We start from the raw sequence: 21,340 nt of genomic DNA, 5'->3' as shown, positions 1-21,340 counted from the left end.
TATTTTAGTGAATTTGTAAAAAATTTAATAGGAAGATATACAAAGCATATACATTTAAAAAAATGTTTTTATTTAGTTCAGTAGAACAGTGCATATCTCTTAGCATCTTATACCTTAATTACAATAAAATATAATTTTAATTTTTTTTTTTATTAAAAAACAAATAAGTCTGGAAAAGAGTTTGAATGACTTGAAAACAGCTAATTTGGTAAGATATATAATATAAAAATAAGGGGAAAAAGTAAACTGCTCCAATACAAAATTTTGGAATGTACACTCAGAGATCCAGGTTAGTCACATTCTCACTTTTTACATGCATACAATGTCATAATTTGTACCTGTATCAATGAAATTAATGATCACAGTGGTTTTGCACTTGTATCAACTTCTGATGGGGTTTTAATGGAAACATTCCACTAACTAGAGCACATACAAATATCAATAACATGCCGGACATATATATATATATATACATACATATTTAAGCATACAAATTATTATAAGGATGTCACATTTAACCATAAGTTACTTAATGCTGTTTATATATTAAGGGATATTTGAAAATATATTTGTATAAAATATTGGTGGGTATAAGTTTAATTAGTTTTCATTCTAGAACAATAATGGTAAAAGTACTTAAAAGAAAATTAAAGCAATCTTTTATGTTTAAATAATAATAGTAAAAAAAAACAAGTTCTAGTTTGTTTTGACTTTAATATCTTGTGACTTTGTATAACAACGGAATAATACAGAGCATATAGGTTTCTCAATAGAACTTAATGGGTCAGAAACTTCACCAAAAATTATTGTTAATCGAAATACTACAAAGATGGCTACAATTGCACAATATAAATACTGGATGGGAAACGCAATGATGTCAATATGATGAAGCAGAAAAATAATGCTGGCATACACTGCAGATTTGGCAAAACTGTGGACAAAGATACAAATATTTTAAAATATTTAAAATAATTTAATTTTAATAGTCCAAAATTAATTTATGCCTAAGTATAAAGAGTGTGACATCTGTGTCTTTATAAGAGCTTTTCAACAGTAGAATTACAAAACTGACAAAATAGAGCCGAATAAAAATACAGTCAGCAAAAAAAGGAGACCATGTTGACCATCATATTAATAAAAATCAATTCCCCAGCTTGCCTATATATGATTTAAAAATTCTGCAAATAAACCAGAAAAGAAACATCAACTAAAACTGTTGAATCATTCTTAAAAGAATCAGACAAAATAATAAAAGCAAAAAGAACTTTTTTTTTAAAGTCTTCGTGATTCAAACTAAATAAATAACCAAAAAATCTTACTAAGTCATATTTAAAATGTCATTTGCCTCTGGTGTCCATTTTCCGCGGATAAGACGCTCCACAATGCGTAGAAAACCATAACCATTGCCTAAAAAATATAAATACGTTTTTGTACATACAAATTTAATGATTAAAACATGAAAAAGCACAAGGTAATAAAAAATAAATTAAAATGAACTAATGTATTATTTAAACAACAAAGAAATTAGGTATAAAATATTTAAGACAGTACTTCTCAAACTTTAACTAATGTCACTAACCTAAGCCAAAAAAAAATATGTTCATGCTCCCCTATGTTGGCTAGGTTGCCAGAGAGCTTCAGAAATGTATTCTTCTTAGGTCTATTAGGAAGAATGCAGATCTTCTAATAAAGTTAAATTAAGAAAAGGAGGGACGGGCCAATGCTAAAGTGTGTTTTATTTACACAATTTGATATGTCACTCTGAAGAAATTTGGACAGAAAGACAGGTAGAATGAATCCATCTTGTTGCCCCTATCACAAAAACACAATGAAAAAGCCAACCTACAAGATGAAGTCCCTTCATTTAATCAATGAATCTATTAAACTTTGGTAAGTACAGATCTATATAGCAATGTTTGGTTTAGAAAATATTTTAAATGGTGTGGTAACAATCATTTTATTTTTTGTTCTTTTACTAAAAGTATGTTTGTAAGCAATATAAAAACAACCCAGCTATTTATATTTGAACTACATGCATTAACTAATTACTTAAGGTATTTATTTCAAAGAATTAAAAATAATAACTCAACAACATAGTTTTCAAAATGAAATTAAATTTCTTTTTTGTTCTCTACAATTGATTTGATGTGGCATTTTTTCTTCTAAGTTATTTAGTCCATCTTTCTCACTCCATAGAGCTCCTATATTTATTCACTAGGTAGACAATATCTTAGTATGTTCATTTAAGTTTTACAAATCATAATTTATAAATATAAAAGAACGAAATCTTTGTTTAAACTGACAATACTTGCAAAAGTGAAAAAAAATGGCTGCACTATTAATAAAAATGTCAGAAATATCTTTTGCAAAAAATTTTTTGCCAATTATATATATCTATGTAGGTCTTCCAACTCCATCATACCTTTGATAGCTCCACCAATGACCATTATAATGTAAGCACCTGGGTAAATCTTAGATGCCTGCTGTAGTCCAAGGTATATGAACCTGACTCTCAGAAATTCTTGTAGAACTGATGCTAGTATCTTTATAGGTTTTGATGTACATGCTCTGTAAACTAAATCATAGGGACAATAATTCACCAGATACCTAGAAAGAATAAAATAGTAAATGGTTATTTATATATTTGGAAGTTTTTCCTACAAACTTAGTCTAATACCAAAGTTTTCACATTTTTATGAACAAGTACCACTCAATGAGAACCATGAAAATTAAGGTCAATGAGTTATTAAACTTTGGAGAAAACGTCATTATTACACTATTTCATTATTATACTATATCATTGCAACACTACTATAATGACAAGTTGGCTACATTAATTAAACTTTATTTATTAAAAAATTGTTTAAAATAAAACAAGGTGTATAAGTAAAACATCTGAAAAGTCATGTCTGCAATTACATGATGTCTGATTCTTTCTCATGAAAAGAATTTTACTAGGTTAACTTTGTTCATATGGAAAACACATTATCATTTGTAGATGGTAACTCGTTTTTAGTTCAGAGTTATAGCAAAATTTGCTTTAGCATCTTTGCCTTAATCTGGGGAGAAAGTGTGCTTACATAGACTACCAGATCATGTTCAAAAAAGTTTCTTGTCTTCATCTTTATGTTTGCCTTTAAAGAAAGGGTCTTTTTGGGCAAATATGTCAAGCAGAAGGGTTGCCTAACTCTATTTACCTAAGCACTGAATTCATTGTGCTCTTTTCTACATTTAGGAAAACCGGCAATCTCTATCTATGCACGCTGAATGGAAATATTGGCATTCATAATAAAATTTTCAATATCAAACAGCAATGTAATACAAGGCATTCTGATGTCACTTCCCACTGCCAAGAATGATAAAAATTATTCATATTAAAAAATAAGCATCTTCAGATACTTCATAACTTTCTGTGTCCCATTTTATTCAGAGATACTGTGCTTATTGCTATAAAATTAGAGAGAAATGGAAACATTTTCAACTTTCCATTTGTAACCAGATTTATCCAGAAAGAGATTTTCTTATGAAACGCAGACCTTCTCCTCTGTTGTAAGGATATTATGTCTGTATCTCTGGAGTGGTTGGTTAGGTTTATTTTTTTTAAACATGACTGCAAAGTGTCCAAGGCATTAAATCCATTACTTCTTTGCATGGGATGATAAATCAAGAAGAGTTACACAGTTATATAGCTACAGTTATCCTCTTGACTTCTTCGTGATTTCTCCAAGTTAGGAAATGCCTGGGTGGGAAATGTGATGAACAGCTCAAACAGCCAGGGTCTCCTTTATGCTGACTGGATTCAAAAGGATGCCACAGCATTATAGTTTCGGTTCTGTTGGATGCATGAGCATGCCAAAGAACAGTGATCATACCACAGACTTATCTGTTTAGGTGCATTCATTTAGTCTTGATCCTAACTAGAACACACACAAGGAAGTATTTCTATTACCCTATACTTTTTAGATTTCTTAAATCAAGATGTTTTGCCATATCTAAAACATAATTTCAAAGATGGGAACTTCACCTAAAAAAAATGTCCTAAATTTAATCCTGATTGGAAGGATGCTATGGAAGATGGTTAACTTAAATCTCAAATCTTTGCTATGTAGAAACTCAGACCACAATTTCCACAGCTTTATACTAATGAGACTGAAATGTGACTATCAAAAGACATTTCTGATAAAACATCTACAAATCTATATCCAAAAGAAAAACTTTAAGTGAATCGCATGATTAGAGAAGCAAAAGCTCATCATATTCAATAAAAAATCAAAACCTTTGATTCTTCCTAGGAGCAACTTAGAATTACGCCAGCTAAAACATGATCATACCATAACTTTTCGTGTCAAATTACTTATTGTTATTTGGCGTGAAAAGTTATTTGTTTCTTCAAAGGGTAAAATTTTGACTTAGCAACAATACCACCACTATTAAAAACAATACTAGGATTTAAGGTGTAATGAAAGAAAAACAGAATACTCTAGGCAGCTTTAGAGAGAAGTCGGCTTAAGTTTCTGGAATAGATATTCAACATTCAACAGTTCCCTTCATTACATATTTAACTTCTTGTTTGACATCGTTCATCAGCATCAAGTACCTTTATATTGTTGACCTTTCACCTGTGTTATTTGGTTATCTGAGTGTTACCTCTGTTTAGGTTTATCTGCACAAGACACGGCATGGAGGTGCCTAACATTGTTTTAAACTTTTATTTTTAGATTAGCTTGTCATTTTAACACTCGGTTTTATATATGTTTGTTATGTTATCACAGTCCCAGCATTGCCTACATTATACTTGTTAACAGTGCTTTATAAATTAAATCATTATTATTATTAATACATTTTTGGCTCCAGTTATTAATTGTCAACCTTTAATTAGAATGTTTTTTTTTTAATACTATTAATATGTGAAACTGACCATATCAATGTGATAAACATTATGAGCTTGTGTTCTTTCAATATGTCCACTAAAGGATTAGCAAACAGAAAGTTAGCCACAAAAACTCCAGAAAGACCTGCCAATACAGTGCAGCACCACATAGCAAAGGGATGACCCTGGCGAAATACACCAGCACCTAAAATACATGTAATAAATACATACTTATAAAGTAGTAAACAATGGTTCCAATCAATGTAAAGAACACTTTAAAAAAATCTTTTTTTTTTGTACTATTCGGTGAGCTGTACTGCATTTGATCAAGTGTTTTTAAATAAACTATACATTTACTGCTCATTACTGCTTTAGATTAAACCAAGGGAGAAAACAAACTGTCTTTCCTTGCAGACATTCACCTCTTTTTCAATGTTAACTCCCTCTTCCAAAGGCCTCATCGCCTGCTCATTATACCCTGAATTTCAAAGCCCAAAAATACACTGCCTATATCAAAGTAAGAGTGCTTTTCCCTTCATTTATTTTTGTCAACATTGGATATGAACAGACTTATTACAGATAGGGATCATAGTATTAATACAAGAAATAAATTTTTCAATAAATGGTTATTATTTATGGGTTTTATTTCAACACAATCTCATCTGTCCCTTGACTTTTGTCGTAGGGGTGCTGTGACACTTCGCGTAACAAATCATCTCACTTTTCCTGGTCAGTAATTGTTCTTAGCAGAATATCAAGAGAGAGGCATGTTCATCCTTTTACGTTATCCAGCCAGCTTTTCTTTGGACAACCCTTTCTTCATGCTCCTTCACTGTACCTTGGAGGATGACTTTTGAAAGTGGGTTATGTCTTACAATATGATTAAACCAGCTCGGCTTTTGTTTATTCAAAATATTGAGGAGTTCCTCTTTTTTGCCACCCTGAGTGATGACTTGTAAAAGTACAAACTCATTTGTCTTCTTTTCCTGGTTACTGAAACTGCATTTTCTTTAGCATTTACACTCAAAGCCTTGAATTCTTCTTCAGCCTGTCCATCTTTCACAGCCAATTAGGAGTACAGAGACAACTTGCAAAGAATACAGTTTTATTTTTACTTGGAAGCTGGTGCTACTCAACCAAATTTCCTAAAGTTTGCTCATGACAGCGGATGCCAAGCTAAAATGGGTTTTTATCTCTTTTATTGATCCTCCATCTCTTGTTATGTTTGACCCTATGTATTTAAATGAATTGACTTCTAATGTTTGCAATGTATTCAACATCTCATATTATCTCCACCACAAACTAGTATTTTTTTTTTTTTTCAGCACTGATTTTCATGCCTACTGCTCTAGCTGCAACATTCAGCTTTGAAGTAAGATCTTGTACATGGTCTGCATTTTTCCATGAGGTCTAAAGCATCTCCAAACCTAAGATTGGAAATTTTTTTACCTTTTACCTATCGCTTAGTCTGTTGGACCGTTGGGGCACAAGGCAAGATTTGTCGACTGTTTTTTGCCTTAGTTAGAAATTCTTTCAATGGCAGGCCCGTCCATTCTTTTATGTTGTCTTCCCATCGCTTTCTCTGTCTGCCTCTTCTTCTTTTTCCTGGTACTGTTCCCTGAAGGAAGGTCTTTGCGAGCCCCAAAGACCTTGTAATATAGCCATAGATTTTAAGCTTGCATTTTTTTTATGATAGCAGGTCATCATGGGGTCCAATCACTGCAGTAACCCTGTCTCTAAAACTCTTGGTTTATGATGTGGTCTTTAAATGTGATACCAAGGATCCTTCTGTAGCATCTCAATTCCATTGCTAGGATCCTCTTCTCTAGCTCTGCAGTCAGCGTCCAAGACTCACAAGCATATAAAAATTTGGCCATGATCAGGGAACGCACCAGTCTGATTTTGGTGCTGAGAGCTATGCCTTTGTCTTTTCATATTGTTTAAAGCGGTGCAATTAGGGCCATAGGTTGGAAATAGGCCACTCATTTATGGTCAAGCTAGGAGTTAATCCTTCTAGAGTTTCCATCATAATATGTTCCAGAAATATATTAAAAAGAGCTGGAGAGAGGATGTATTCTTGCCACAATCCAATGGATGTCCTAAACCTTTCTCCAATTTGACTGTTCAGAAGTACAGAGCTATACATATTTTGATATTGGCCTTTGATAACATCAATAAAGTTTTTGTCTATGTTGAACTCCCTCATAACTTTTCACATGCCACCATGCAAAACCCGGTCAAGAGCTTTTTTGAAGTCTATTAAGTTGTTTATCAGTTTCTTTTGGTGTTGAAGACATTTTTGATTTATTAGTCTGATGTTAAATATTTGTTCAGTGCTTCCACCTGCTCTGGAACCTGTGTGTTCTTCAGAAAGGACCTCCTCAGCTTTCCTTTAGAGTCTGTTAGAAATTATTCTTAGCATTATGTTGCTTAAATGAATTATGAGACTTATCCTATAGTTTTGGCATTAAGTGTCTCAAGTTTCTATCTTGGGCAGTAGAATAATTATCATTGGGTCCATTCTTTTGACCATGTTTTTTTTATCCCACATTTTCTGGCAGATTGCAGGAGACTTGCTACCTTTTAAGTCATAGTGACCTTGTTGCTTCCTCTACTTCTTTCTGACTGTGTTAAAGTATTTGTCATATCATTTGATATTTTGTTATTTCATTGTGCTTATACAGATATATCTACATTAATATTGAGAGCTGAATATTGCCAATAAAAAATACCTTAATTTTTGTTTAAAACGTTTTTTTAATTTTATTAATGCGTTTGTATTTTAATAAAGTAATCTGTTTAATATTTGAGGAATTAAACTGTTTGATTTCATGAAGTGGAATTCTGTTATTTTTTCATGTAAACAAGATTCTCCATCACACTTTGGAATTAGGATCATCAGACTAACTTTCTGAAAATACTAGGACATATTCACCAACCATTCTAATATATAATAATATATTTATATATATACATATTGTTACGAATCTCACTATCCAGGCTCTCTGCAAACTGCACCATACACCACCAACTTAAAGAACTTGACAAGTCAGGGCTCCAAAATAACGTAAAGGTTTAATGTCCATAAATAACAGCCAATACTGTACAATTGGCAGCACGTAGAACAGTACAAATAGCTCTGCGATAACAAATATCTCTCCGATAACACCGTTCCGCCGTATCAAGTCTTGCACTGGCTTCTCCGTCTCATTTCGGGCTTGCACTGGGTTCAACAGTTCGGGACTGACTTCACACACTTGGGCTCGTTGTGTCGGACTTGATCACAGACCAAGATCAAGACGCCGTTCGTCTCAACTGTACTTGACAGTACTCCACACTGAACCGTCGTAATGCTCCGTACAGAACCACACCGTTGAACTGTGCTGTAGTCGACCGTGTTCTGAACTCCTGTCGTGAACCCGCTTTCTGAACCGTCTTGACTGCGTCACCTCAGCTCTTATATAGGGTCCCTACTGGCCTTCTCGAACCGGACAGAACGCCGCTCGACGTTTCTAGCTTTGTCACACGACTACATCCCTCGTGACGCCCCTGAGCTCTGTTCACGACGGCGATCCTTCCCGAACCGTCCTGTTGACACTCGACTCGGCTGACCATCGTAACTCGTCACGGTTGACCGCTCGTCTAGCGCTGGCCTGGGGCGATTAGCGTCCTCTGACTACACTCACACCACTACCCCCATCTGTGCCACCACCAGGTTTATAACACTGCCCCCTCCTTAGATCTGTCCGTCCCGGGCAGATTCAACCTCATGACATTGGCTGTGAAATTTCATCGCTGTAGGTGGGGGTCGATTGGTGGCAGTTGGCTTGCGTCTTGAGCTTAATGGGGCCATCCATGTTGCAGTCAGCAATGGTCGCTTCCTTTTTTTCCTCCAGTTTGCCTTGACCTGGTTGCCTCGCCGTCGTGCTTTCATCGCCATCCACGTGGAACTCAGAAAACGTTTTCTTCTCCTCCAGTTAGCCTTCATCTGGTTGTATCGACCTCGTAATCGCATGGTCATCCATATTGCACTCAGCAAAAGTCGCCTACTTCTTCTTCTCCGCCAGTTGGTCTTCATGTGGCTGCAGTTATTTCTTGGTAGAATCACCATGCACGTTGGACTACGCAAACGCCGCCTTCTTCTTTTCCTCCAGTTGATCGTCCTCTTGTTGCAGTGACGTTGTAGTTGCATCGCTCTCTTGTCGTTTGGTACTGAGGGCAGCCACTCGACACATGGAGAGGTATAGGATGTAAGGGCTGGGGATACCAAGATCGTTGGCAAAAGAGGTGGCTTCATAGGGCTTTGCGAAGAAGGACTGGGATGGGCTTCAAATCCACAGGGCGGGGAATTGTGGTACAGGTCATCATCTTCAGCCTTGTCTGGAGGACATGCTCATGGGGTAGGTTGGTAACACTCCTCGTGCAAAGGTCCCTCGTCTTCGGCGTCAGGCTCCATTCGGCTTTCTTCTCCACCATCAGGACCTCTCTCTCTCGTCTCAGTATCGGGCCAATCGCCTGTTGGTTTCAGACCTGGTCGATGACTTTCATCGTGCAAATGTCCATCAACTTCAATGTCAAGCCTCTTTGGATTCTCTTCACCACCATTAGGACTTTCATCTCCAGTCTTGGCAGCTGGACCAACGTCTTTTGGGTGCAGACCTGGCTGGTATCTCTCGACTTGCATATGTCTCTCAACGGCTTCGTCAGGTTTCAATGGGTTCTCATGATCACCACCAAGGCTCCTCTCACTGGTTTTAGCATCTCGACAAACATTAGTATTGGTGATTCTCTCCTTCACAGCAGGTATGCATTGGTTTAAAGCCACTAACTCGGTTTTGATTCCCGAGACAATGACATCTATCTTGGCGTCTACCTTAGTGTCCATAGCATCTATCTTGGAACTGATGTTTCCTAGCATTGAGCTCAAGAGCTCCTCCATATCTGGTTCTACTTGAAAAAGATATGTGTCTGGATCTTCCTCTTCTTCCATCATGTCTTCCCGGAGGCGTGCTTGTAAGGTTTCTTTGTTTCCACTTGTCTTCAGCCCTCGATCACGTAGCTCTCGCTTCAGTTCTTTCAATTCAAGTTCGTACAGCAGTTTCAGACGAGCCATAGTAGATCCGTTCCTATCCGTTCCAATCCGATCCCACTTCTGACACCAGTGTTACGAATCTCGCTATCCAGGCTCTCTGCAAACTGCACCATACACCACCAACTTAAAGAACTTGACAAGTCAGGGCTCCAAAATAACGTAAAGGTTTAATGTCCATAAATAACAGCCAATACTGTACAATTGGCAGCACGTAGAACAGTACAAATAGCTCTGCGATAACAAATATCTCTCCGATAACACCGTTCCGCCGTATCAAGTCTTGCACTGGCTTCTCCGTCTCGTTTCGGGCTTGCACTGGGTTCAACAGTTCGGGACTGACTTCACACACTTGGGCTCGTTGTGTCGGACTCGATCACAGACCAAGATCAAGACGCTGTTCGTCTCAACTGTACTTGACAGTACTCCGCACTGAACCGTCGTAATGCTCCGTACAGAACCACACCGTTGAACTGTGCTGTAGTCGACCGTGTTCTGAACTCCTGTCGTGAACCCGCTTTCTGAACCGTCTTGACTGCGTCACCTCCGCTCTTATATAGGGTCCCTACTGGCCTTCTCAAACCAGACAGAACGCCGCTCGACGTTTCTAGCTTCGTCACACGACTACATCCCTCGTGACGCCCCTGAGCTCTGTTCACGACGGCGATCCTTCCCGAACCGTCCTGTTGACACTCGACTCGGCTGACCATCGTAACTCGTCACGGTTGACCGCTCATCTAGCGCTGGCCTGGGGCGATTAGCGTCGGCTGACTACACTCATGTGGGACCAAAAGAAAATCAACCACTGGCGGACAATAGTTATGTTGCACTGGGCTGCGTAGCTACTCCTATATATTAGCAATTATTAGCATTCAACACCTACGCCAGTTGATTTGTTGCCTAGGTATTTTCTTTTTACCAGTAAACCCCTTCCCCTTTTTTTTGTTGTAATCTATTGTGAAAAAATAAGTAGGAAACCCCTCTCACTTTTTTTTATTTGCATCCTTTGCATCTTTCCATTCTCAAACATAGTTTTCCAGCAAGAACCCTCCGTCCTCCTTTTATTTGTTTCCAATGAGATGGCCCTGATTTTGTCTCTTTCCAAATATACTTTGGACATGTAAATAGTAGCATCTTTTACATTCCATTTGAATTATCTAATTGATATCGCTACCCCTCCACACACCTAATTTTAGACATTGAATTCTATTATCACTTTTCTTTCCTCCCCCCCATTCCGTGCATGAATATGTTTGTTTGGCACAACGTTTAGTAGGCTAGTAACTTAAAATTAAGATGCAGATCTGAATAAAGCTTCAATATTAATTTCCTATTTTAAACAAGCTCCATGTGGAAAACTAGTGACCTCATCTAGGAAAGCTAAGGTGAAAGTCTTTTTATGCTGAGTACTGTAGCTGGTTACTGGCCAACTGTATTGCCATTTCATTAACTGCATGTAGATTTATATATATGGAAGACAATACTTCTTTGCAATACAGAAACTGATCTAGCAAAATGCAGGTATTAAATGTCAATAAAAAGAAATGAGATCTATTATATGTGATACTGATATAAAATTAGACATTATGATTTTATAATAATGTGAAAAAAAAACTTACCTAAGTCTTTTGAATCATCTCTTACAATGAGGGCAGCAAGAGTGAAATGTGCTGCAAAAAAGACTGGGAACATGTCCACAGTCATTATAAAGTGTGCACATTCACTCCAGAAAAATTCTGTCACCATGTTGATAGTCTAGATTTAAATGGTTTCTGGTAATAGATAATGTTATTGAAAATGTAATGATAAATAACAATTTTTTTTTTAAATATTGATTTACTTAGGCCAACTGGCTCCACAATTATTACTGCCTCAAAATCTAAAACTAATTGATATCTATTCCTACATATATATATATATATGTGTGCAATGTGTCAGGGGCAGATATGGTGAGAGTGAACCTGTTATTTCTTTGTTGATATTTCAGTATGAAAGAGTTAAATCCCTTTGTTTATATCCCCAGATATGAATGTGAACAGTATAGGCCTACATTTGATGTTTTTGAATGTGAGTTTTCCTTATATGATAGAGAGAAATTGGTAGTCAGTTGTTTTCTGAGAAAGGAATAAAAAATGTGTGTTGTTGCTGTCATTATGTCATTATTTGGATAATTAAAGATCTTAGTTTTCCTGGATAGCTGGAGTTTTTTTGTTTTTTTGTGGAGTTTATTTAGTAGTAATTAATAGTTCTTAAGCAACCCCTAAAGACTAAATTCAGTCAGTATGTCAAGTAGTAGTCTAGAATCTATATCAAATAAAATTTTTAAAAGAAGCTGAACATGAATTAAAAAGTATTACTAATTGTAATGATCATTTGTATTTGAGTGCTAGATATGAAGATGTCTTGATGTTACTGTAACATTGTTTTGATCAGCTAATGTGTTTCTGATGTTATAATTTAGTGTAGATTTCTATTTTTAAACAATTACTGAACACCCAAATAATATTGTTATGCTGGAGATTCAAATGCAAACTATTAATTCAAACAAAGAAAATGCTTCAACAATAAACAAAGAGCTTTAATTCTGGAACTTCGTTCAAGCTCATAACTATAACAGACTTTCCCCATCCTTTCCAAAACCTTTATCTACCTCATACTATATTTAGCAACAACCAACTAGAAACAAACAAATATTGCTCCTTTTATGGAATCAACATAGCTTCTGTTGCAAGAAATCATGCTTGTTCCAAGAACCCATCAACAATCAACCTTGACCTTGGTCTGCAGAAGCCTGCAGAAAGCTAAAAATAAACACAATGCAACAGCTATTCTATGCTATGTGACACTGATACAGATCTATCAATAGCACCTACATAAAAATACTGTTTGCCCAGTCTGAGGAAATAATGCTAGATCTAAATGTGCCACAGACTGAATCATTTTTTCATTTATATGTAAGAAGCACTAGACAAAAAAACTACAAAGAGAAAAAGCAGGATTTAGACAAAACAGTTCACGCACAGACCACATAGCCTCACTACGAATTATAATAGAGCAAGCTATAGAATGGCAGTCTTCTCTTAATTTATTTAAGCTTTGTGGACTTCGAAAAAAAGCATTTGATGGTGTAGACAGAAATATCATAAATTTATATATGGAAACATTATATGATCTACCAGATAAATTCATAACCATTATCCAGAATCTATATTCATATGAAGACTCCAAATGCCAAATAATCCACAATGGAAAGCTGACAAACTCCTTTGAATGCTTAATCAATTTTCCTATTAGTAGTAGACATGATAATAAAAGAAGGTCAAATGATGGCAAGACAGGCATTCAATTGACACTAACAAAACAGTTTGAGGATCAGAATTCAGCAGATGACATCTGCCTCCTGTCATATAAATATAAGCTACAACAGGCTCAGATAAAAAAATAAATAAACAAGCTCGCAAAAGAAGCAGAGAAGACTGGCTTGAAAATCAATAACAAAAAAACAGAGGTAATGAGAATTAATAACACTCAAGAAACACTACTACCACCTTATTAAGGAGTAAACCTATAAGAAACCAACAAATTTGTCTACCTTGGAAGCATAAACATAGAGGGGAGAGCAGATGTAGATGTAAAAAATCGAATCAACAAGTCTAGACATGCTTTCAATACAATGATCTGACAGACAAAAGCACTGTGACTAAAACATAAAATCTGCAGTTCCTTTTATGGTGTAGAGACCAGGAGAGTAACAAATAGCAACATGGACAGGCTACAAACATTCACTAACAAATATTTGCATCTTATAATTGATGTTAGATGGCCAAAAACAAAAATGTAAAGAATAGTCTGTGGGAGCAAGAAATTAAAAAAATGCAAATGGGGTTGCGGCTGAATGATGATGATGATCCGATACTAAAACAGATTTATGGAAACCACAAAATAGAAAAGTGATCCGATAGAAATCCAAGACTTGGTGAGATGCTGTTTGTACAATGCAAAATGAGAGTTTCAGAAACACAGTGTACCATACAATGAACTATGAACTAACACTTCTGATGAATGACTCTCTTGACTGTTTTGCCAAAAGAACCAAAATATTTAAATACAGTATACAGCATGTTCTGTCATTATTTTGTGTTTAGATGTGTCTAATCACTTTTGTAAAAAGGGAATAGATGTGTCTTATTACTTTTACTTTTGTAAAAAGGGAATATTTATTTTTATAAATATAGATTTTTTCAAGATCTATGATTTTTAGCGACCCCCAAAAGGGGAATGACGTTATTGGTTTTGTGTGACCTCTCTGTCCGTCTTGTATAGATATCAGAAACCAAAAGAGAAAATGAAAATCGAACATCATGATATTTTAGATCATTCAAAGTTCTGATGCAACAGCTACTTTTTTCTTTTCTGAAAGCGAAAAATCTAATTTTTTAAATCAGTAATGCAAACAGTTTTTTCATAAAAAATACACCATTTGTACAACTATTCACTATTAATAGTAACAAACACTGGAGGCTTTTTAGTAAGGGAGATTGCTATTTACCATTTTTTAAACAAACAAATGGTTTTAGAATTTTGGTCAAAAAATTATTATTTTTTCAATTGTATTGCAAAGTTGTGTAAATTCTGTTATACTAAATATTACATTTACAAAAAAAAATGTTAACTTTTTTTTAAAGAGAAAAAATCTATTTACTATGCAAATAAGTTGGACATAATTTAAAACAACAATTAATAAGTTGTTTTTCATATTATCGCTTGAACTGCAAAAGATATGCTACTGCAAGGGAACACAAAACTAAAGGACTTTTACATTTTTTTTTTTTTAGGGAAATGTTTTTTTCTTGAGGCTTTGAATAAGAGATTGACCCTTTACAAAACAATAAAGATCAATTGGATTCATTATAAGACATCAGTTAGGCCAGGTTCACATCTAACTTCACATTCACTTTCACCTATCCATTGGTCTGCTGGACCTTTGGGGCACCACACAGGATCTGTCAATCTTCTTTCTCCATTCTTCTGTCATTTGCCTTAGATAGAATTTCATTATGATATTCTTTCTGAAAATATTGAAACCTGCCTTTTTACCTGCCTGGGTGGACCACTTCTGATAGAATTTAATACTCAATATTTTTCTGAAAATATTGAAACCTTGTTTTTTTTTTTCCTTCCTGGGTGACCACTTCGGGGCCGATTTTGAGTTATTCTTTCCACACATGCTGTCATTGTAACCTTGTTTAAATTTAAAATTGTGCATAGAGATGTAAGAAAGAATTAAGGATGTTGATGTGGTATGATGTAATCATTGTAATGTAGGCCTAATACTGAAATTATTTCCGAAATCAGATTGAATTACGACGCCATGGTAAATGAAGTACCACATCCACAAGACTGACACTGAGTCAAATAAGATTAGAAAAGCAGGGTTTAACATAACAAGGGTTTATAGGCTATAAAAAGTATCTAGAACTATCTATAAAAACAAAATAATATAATATAATAGTATAGAATATAGCTAGATTTACAGTTTCTACACACTTTGAACTTTGACACAAACTCGCGTCTCTAGCAGTCTAGCCACGTACAGATCTAGTTACTAGGGCTCTAGATTCTTTATCCAAGGAGACTTCTAGATCTAGATAGGTCTACAATCTAGAGTAGAGTTTAGAAAGTTTAGATCTATATATCATCTAGACTCTATAGATCTACTAGAGAATAGTCTAGACTCATGACAGTCTGACTTTACTCACCTAGCTGACCTAGTGACCTACATTTATTGATGTAATCAATGTAGGATTATGTAGGGTTACTATTAGTGTACGAGTGGGGATACTAGATCAAAATTTTAATATAGATATAATATATATAGATTTACATATCTAGAATCTTCAATCTATACTAAAAAAAACAACAACATAGATCCTAGATATTCTAACTAATAATCACTATATCCGGGGCCTGATTTGGAGGTCTGGAGGCCCAGAACTAGGCAACTAATATATGTATAATGTAACGGAGGGTCTTATTATCCAAATATAAGAAACCCTTTCAAAAATTTATTGCCAACAATACAATTATTTCAACATAGAATGTTTCAGTCAAGGTGTTTCAGTGTAACTAAAATAACTTGTCACCGAGAAGTGGAGAAGTACCAGTATATAAAGTAATTACCTTATCTTATATAATACTATAAATATATATATATATAATAGTAATAGTATATAGAAGCATATTTCATACTGCGCTGGAACGTGTGTATGTGAATGTTGTTCATGTTAGCAACTATATATAGATCTATATATTGGTATTATTATTGTGGTAACGATGATGGTGGGCATTTTTGTTGTCAAATAGAAAAAATGAATTTCCATTTGTTTGGACCAATAAAATTATCTTATTTATTTATATATAGACTCTAGAACTATATCTAATAATTGTTTTTCGACGAAAAGTTACATGGATGATTTTGCTGAAATCTAGAATCTAGCTCCCTGACTGAGTAAATCGAAAATTTTATAATTTTAGTTATCTCTAAATGTTGGGCCCTTCCCCAAAATCCGGCCCTGACTAGATATATAGATCTAGATTCTTGATCCAAATCTATAGTTCTAGACCAGTTCTAGTCAATCTAGAATAGAATAGAAATAAGTTCTTGAAATGAAAAGCCCACATCACTAAACTAGATCTATAAAAGGAATGAATGCTAAAAATGAACTCGCCTTGGCCGTGACCTCTATTGCAATTTTGTTTAGGCTAGTGACAGACTTAGAATACTATTATATAGGTCTGTGATTAGCGATTACAAAAAGCATTCTTCCTGCATTGAAGACCTGAATTAGATCTAGACTCTATACTACACTATAACACTATTATGATCACTATAGTATAGAGTATAGAGTCAGTATAGATCTAGTTATACTTATACTTATAGACACAGACTAGATCTAGATCATATAGACTACCGGTATATATAATAGATCTAGACATATATAGATTTACTATTTAGATCTAGATCTATTTCTATGACAATCTATGTTGTTTTGAATGTCACAATTTATTAAAAAAATTATTTAGATGTAGACTCACTGACTGTCGCATAGACTATGATAGACTATCATAGACTTAGACTTAGACACTAGCTAGTTACTCTAGTTACTAGTCAAGTACTCTCTCTAGTCACTAGTGACTTAAGTGACCTAGCCTGGGCCTAGGCTAGTCTAGACTTTTTTTAGTCTAGAGTCTAGACTGAGTCACTAGACTCTAGAATCTAGATCCAGATCTGAATCTGATCTGCTCTCGACTGACTCGACTCGATCTATGAATCTAGATGTTAATTGTTATTATTAGTAAATTATTAGTATTATGATCTAAAATCTAGATCTACTCAGTACTACATGATAATACATGATCTAGTCAATGAGTCATCTAGTCAATCTAGACATTCTAGAATAGATATATATATATATAGGTTATTATGGATTAGGTATACTAGATCTATATATATATTATAAATAGTATATATAGAATAGACAGCGCGGTGCTGCCACCTGCATAACATTCTTCAAAAGGGTCCTGCGATGTAAAGTTTTACCGAATATAGATCTATTCTAGTACTTCTAGTATCATCTAGAAATCTAGTGAGACTGTAGACTGGGTCAGTCACCGTGAAAATGTCAAAGGGAATCACTTGAATCAGTGTCTAAGTGTTGTTCTATATTAAATTATATTTATATACTTTTAAGACTTATTATTATTATATATTATAATTTATATTATATACTAATATAGATCTAGGTAGATATCCGTGAAGGCTGGACAACAAAGATCAGCCTTCTACTAGACTTCTAGTTCTATTTTTATTATTTATATGTTATATTTCACCTCCAGACCTAGATTCTAGATGTACTAATGTATGGTAATTCTGAATGAGTTAATGGGTCAGCCATCTTTGTTATTGATTATTGTTTTGACTGTAATATTAAATCTTGGGTTTTCTCTCAGATTTAGTTTTTTTTTTTTTTTTTGTTTTTTTTAGTAGCTAAAAAAATATGCTAGATCTAGAGATTCTAGATTATATACCAGTATCATTTAATCCTAAGTCAAATTCTAACTGCTAGAACTTATGAATATATTGATATGACAAGGTTATTAAAGATCAATTAATTTTTGGTAATAAACTGTACCGATATATATATAATATATATATATACGTATGTAGTTAAATTTAGATTCTCTATGTATTGTTTTATTTAATAATTATTTATATTGTTTAGAGTATTTTCAAACACCCCCTATTTTCTGACATTAACGAACACCCCACAATCTTCATTAAAATGAGCTTCCATTTTGATAGCTATGATGAAACTTGTCTAGTGTTTTTATTAATACTCCATTTCTTTATAGTTCAGACACATTTAGTTTCGTCTACTCTGAAAAACAAGGGTTTCACATGGGTTTCAAAGAGCACTGGTAGGACGATGCCATTTCTTTTCTTCTAGGACAGAAGGAGGGTAGGTTTGGGGTGAAGGAGATTTTTTTTTTAGAAAATTTAAGTATCAGCTAAATATGAACTATCTAAAATGCTTCTAAATAGGTCTAAAAACACACACATGTCATAGTCTATGTGTAAATATGGGGTGTTTCTTGATATTCGTTTGTCACTATCAATAACACTAATGAACGGTTTTTATCACTATCAATGACACTAACGAACCCTATTTTAATGTTGAAAATGCATATCAGAGGGATGTAACTCATGGCCTGGAAATGGAGGGACTGGGTATAATAAATTGCAAATATATTTAAATATATTATGTACAAGGTGTGTGTCTGTGCGCGCGAACATGTATACACAAGGAAAAAAATCCCCTCCCCCCCTCGAAAACAATCCTGACTACCCCCATGATGCCAATTATAGACCCATATATGTATGTATGCACACACACGATTCTCCTTTTCATACCTTGCCTAGGCATTCTATAGAATATTGGAATGTTTTCTGTGTGTGTGTTTGTGAGTGAAAAGAGGAAGGACTATGTCACCATTTATTTATTGCATACATGTTTTACGAATTCTGGATGTTTCTTCTGAAATAAAAATTATTATGAAAGTAACTCTAAACTCCTGATGTTGTGAACAGCAAGGGATGACGGTGACGGCATACAAGGTTCTAACTCAATAGCATCGTGAGGACAGTCTGAACTTAAATACCTCAGGATTAGGTGGAACCACACATAATAAATAAAATACCGTAATAACTTTTAGAGACAGAGGTTTTGAAATATACAATTTTACATTTAAAGCAGCAATAAATGAGAAAACACTTAATTAGAGATTAGATGATAGTTCACATTAGTTAGGCTAATAGAAACTTATAAATCGATAGCTATATTGTCTCTAAGCTGGTCAGTAAAAAACAAACAATCAAATGCTTTATATCTCGCTAGCTGTGAGCGGGACTGTAACGTAGGTGTCACCACCTTGTCATAGTTTTGTCTATTGATTTAGTCTGTCACACACACATGGCTTTAGCCTTGTCAGTTTCTAAAATATATTATAAACTTGCTCTGATTGCTCAGTACAAGACAGCTCTGTAACAAAAGGCCTTTTGATGACTGATATACACATGTTTGTATACCTTCTGACCTTTAATGACATGTAAGGGGGACCCGTCATGAAAGACTGACTGGCTGATAGTTGGAAGGGAATGTCAAAACTGGCTTTTGCATTGCCACAAGTATAAGAAAAAACAACAACATGTAAACATTACAATAATCTGGTGTCATGTGGAAAGGCCATATGTCTAAATATCAACATTCATAGAATAAGTAGGAATTCTGAGAGCTGTATCATATACCCGGTAATTCTAATAGTTTTTTTTTATGAAGAAGGATGTTAAAGTTTTGATGACAGATGTACCAGTCAGCAGGACTACATTTTTATAAGTCTTTCAGCTCATTTCGTCATTGTTTTAAATTATGTTTAAAAAAAAGATTTTCCATTATATTTAAATATTATATACAGTACTTTTTTTGTAAAAAAAAAATAGGTGCCGGTAGTCAGTAGTTGATTGCCTAACTAGGCTGATTATGGCTACTACTAAAAATTAATAAAATACGTTAAAATACAAGAAAAGTAATAATTTTTTTCAAAAAGATGCCAGTACACCATGCAGTTACAAAAAAAAACCTGTATATATATAAATAGATATATATGTATATATATATACACACATATATATATATATATATATAGATAGATAGATAAATAGATATAGATATATATATATATATATATATATATATATATATATATATATATATATAGATAGATAGATAAATAGATATAGATATATATGTGTTTGATTATTTCTTATTTGTGGAGTTTGTTATTTATTTATTTAGGGTGTACAATCTTATTAGCAAAAGGCAAAATTCTAATAGGCCTAGATTTAACATTTAAAACACGTTTAATAGAACAATTATTAAAAAATACAAACATTTGTTGAAAACAACAAAGCTAACAACATATTAGATCTATATAGATCTAAATTTATAGATCTATAAATTTAGATGTAGATATTATGGATCATTTCAAAAGACATAGATAAAGGAAGATAAAAACACAAAGAAATAACACATCAATCGTGTTAAAAAAAAACACTGTTATTCTCTCTCTTCTAGTGTCTTCCTGTTTACGTTCAACATTGCGCTAGTGCGCACCTCAAGTACTGGTGCAAGGCAGGGTTACAACAATATTATACATAAATTTTAAAAATAATACCTCTATTCTTGTTGATTTTTTTATTGAGTAGGATTAACTTTAAAATATTCTAAATTCTGTAATATGACTAAATTATTTCCTTTTTAACCTTTCATTCAGAATGATTTGTTAAAAAGTCCTTTTGTGTTCAGATATAACTATTTATATAAGGCAATTTTTTTACAATTTTCAATTTTAGGAATTTTTAAAAAGTTATTAAATTCTTTTTTTATATAAAAACATTATTCTTGATTTTAAATTGTTTTATTTATAAATAGTCTTTGTTTTCTTTTCAAAATGCTATAAAAACTTTAAAGTATTACTCATTTAAAATTATTACATGCAGGCATATAATAATATTTTTACTTCATTAATTTTTTTTGCAAGTGTATAGTTGTTGATGGAGAGATGTCTCTTCCTACCGAACAAAGTGTTGTGCAGTCAATAGAACAACGTGTGGAAACTCTAATTGATTCAGTTTTTGTAGGTTCACAATTTTCTTTTTTTTTTTTTTTTTTTTTTTTTTTTTTTTAAGAATCAGACTTCTTTTTTGAATTAGCTAAATTATTTGTAAATGATTTGAATGCATCTAATGCTATTCATGCTGTAAA

At 33.8% G+C, this 21,340-nt stretch overlaps 2 protein-coding genes across 10 annotated transcripts in view; one reads left to right on the top strand and one right to left on the bottom strand.

Annotated features, from left to right (window-relative positions):
- Positions 1-49: 49 nt before the first annotated feature.
- LOC106061031 (trimeric intracellular cation channel type 1B.2-like) lies at positions 50-16,668 on the bottom strand. 4 transcript variants are annotated; one of them, XM_013219100.2, is made up of 6 exons: positions 16,425-16,668; positions 11,579-11,731; positions 4,919-5,075; positions 2,423-2,607; positions 1,320-1,407; positions 50-931 (listed from the first exon to the last, which is right to left on the bottom strand). In XM_013219100.2, the coding sequence occupies exons 2-6, from the start codon at positions 11,703-11,705 to the stop codon at positions 697-699; spliced, it is 792 nt and encodes a 263-aa protein (XP_013074554.2). In that variant the 5' UTR covers positions 11,706-11,731; positions 16,425-16,668; the 3' UTR covers positions 50-696. The 4 variants fall into 4 exon arrangements, with proteins under 4 accessions (XP_013074554.2, XP_013074561.2, XP_013074568.2 ...); XM_013219107.2 differs by lacking the exon at positions 16,425-16,668 and adding an exon at positions 16,140-16,161; XM_013219114.2 differs by lacking the exon at positions 16,425-16,668 and adding an exon at positions 15,719-15,794.
- Positions 11,838-21,340, top strand: part of LOC106060988 (mediator of RNA polymerase II transcription subunit 23-like) — a 24,343-nt gene continuing 14,840 nt past the window's right edge. The window contains exons 1-3 of one of the 6 annotated variants that reach the window (XM_056031165.1): positions 16,795-16,932; positions 18,372-18,478; positions 21,124-21,212. In XM_056031165.1, coding sequence (XP_055887140.1) covers positions 21,138-21,212 — 75 coding nt within the window. In that variant the 5' untranslated portion in view covers positions 16,795-16,932; positions 18,372-18,478; positions 21,124-21,137. Of the gene's footprint in view, positions 12,027-12,107; positions 12,249-16,779; positions 16,933-18,371; positions 18,479-21,116; positions 21,213-21,340 lie in introns of those variants that run through there. The other 5 variants (XM_056031163.1, XM_013219034.2, XM_013219057.2 and 2 more) reach the window with 5 other exon arrangements.

Source organism: Biomphalaria glabrata, chromosome 5 (assembly GCF_947242115.1).
Source record: "Biomphalaria glabrata chromosome 5, xgBioGlab47.1, whole genome shotgun sequence".
Lineage (NCBI taxonomy): Eukaryota > Metazoa > Mollusca > Gastropoda > Planorbidae > Biomphalaria > Biomphalaria glabrata.
The sequence above is the reverse complement of the archived record's forward strand: the minus strand, read 5'-3'. Positions and strand labels throughout refer to the sequence as shown.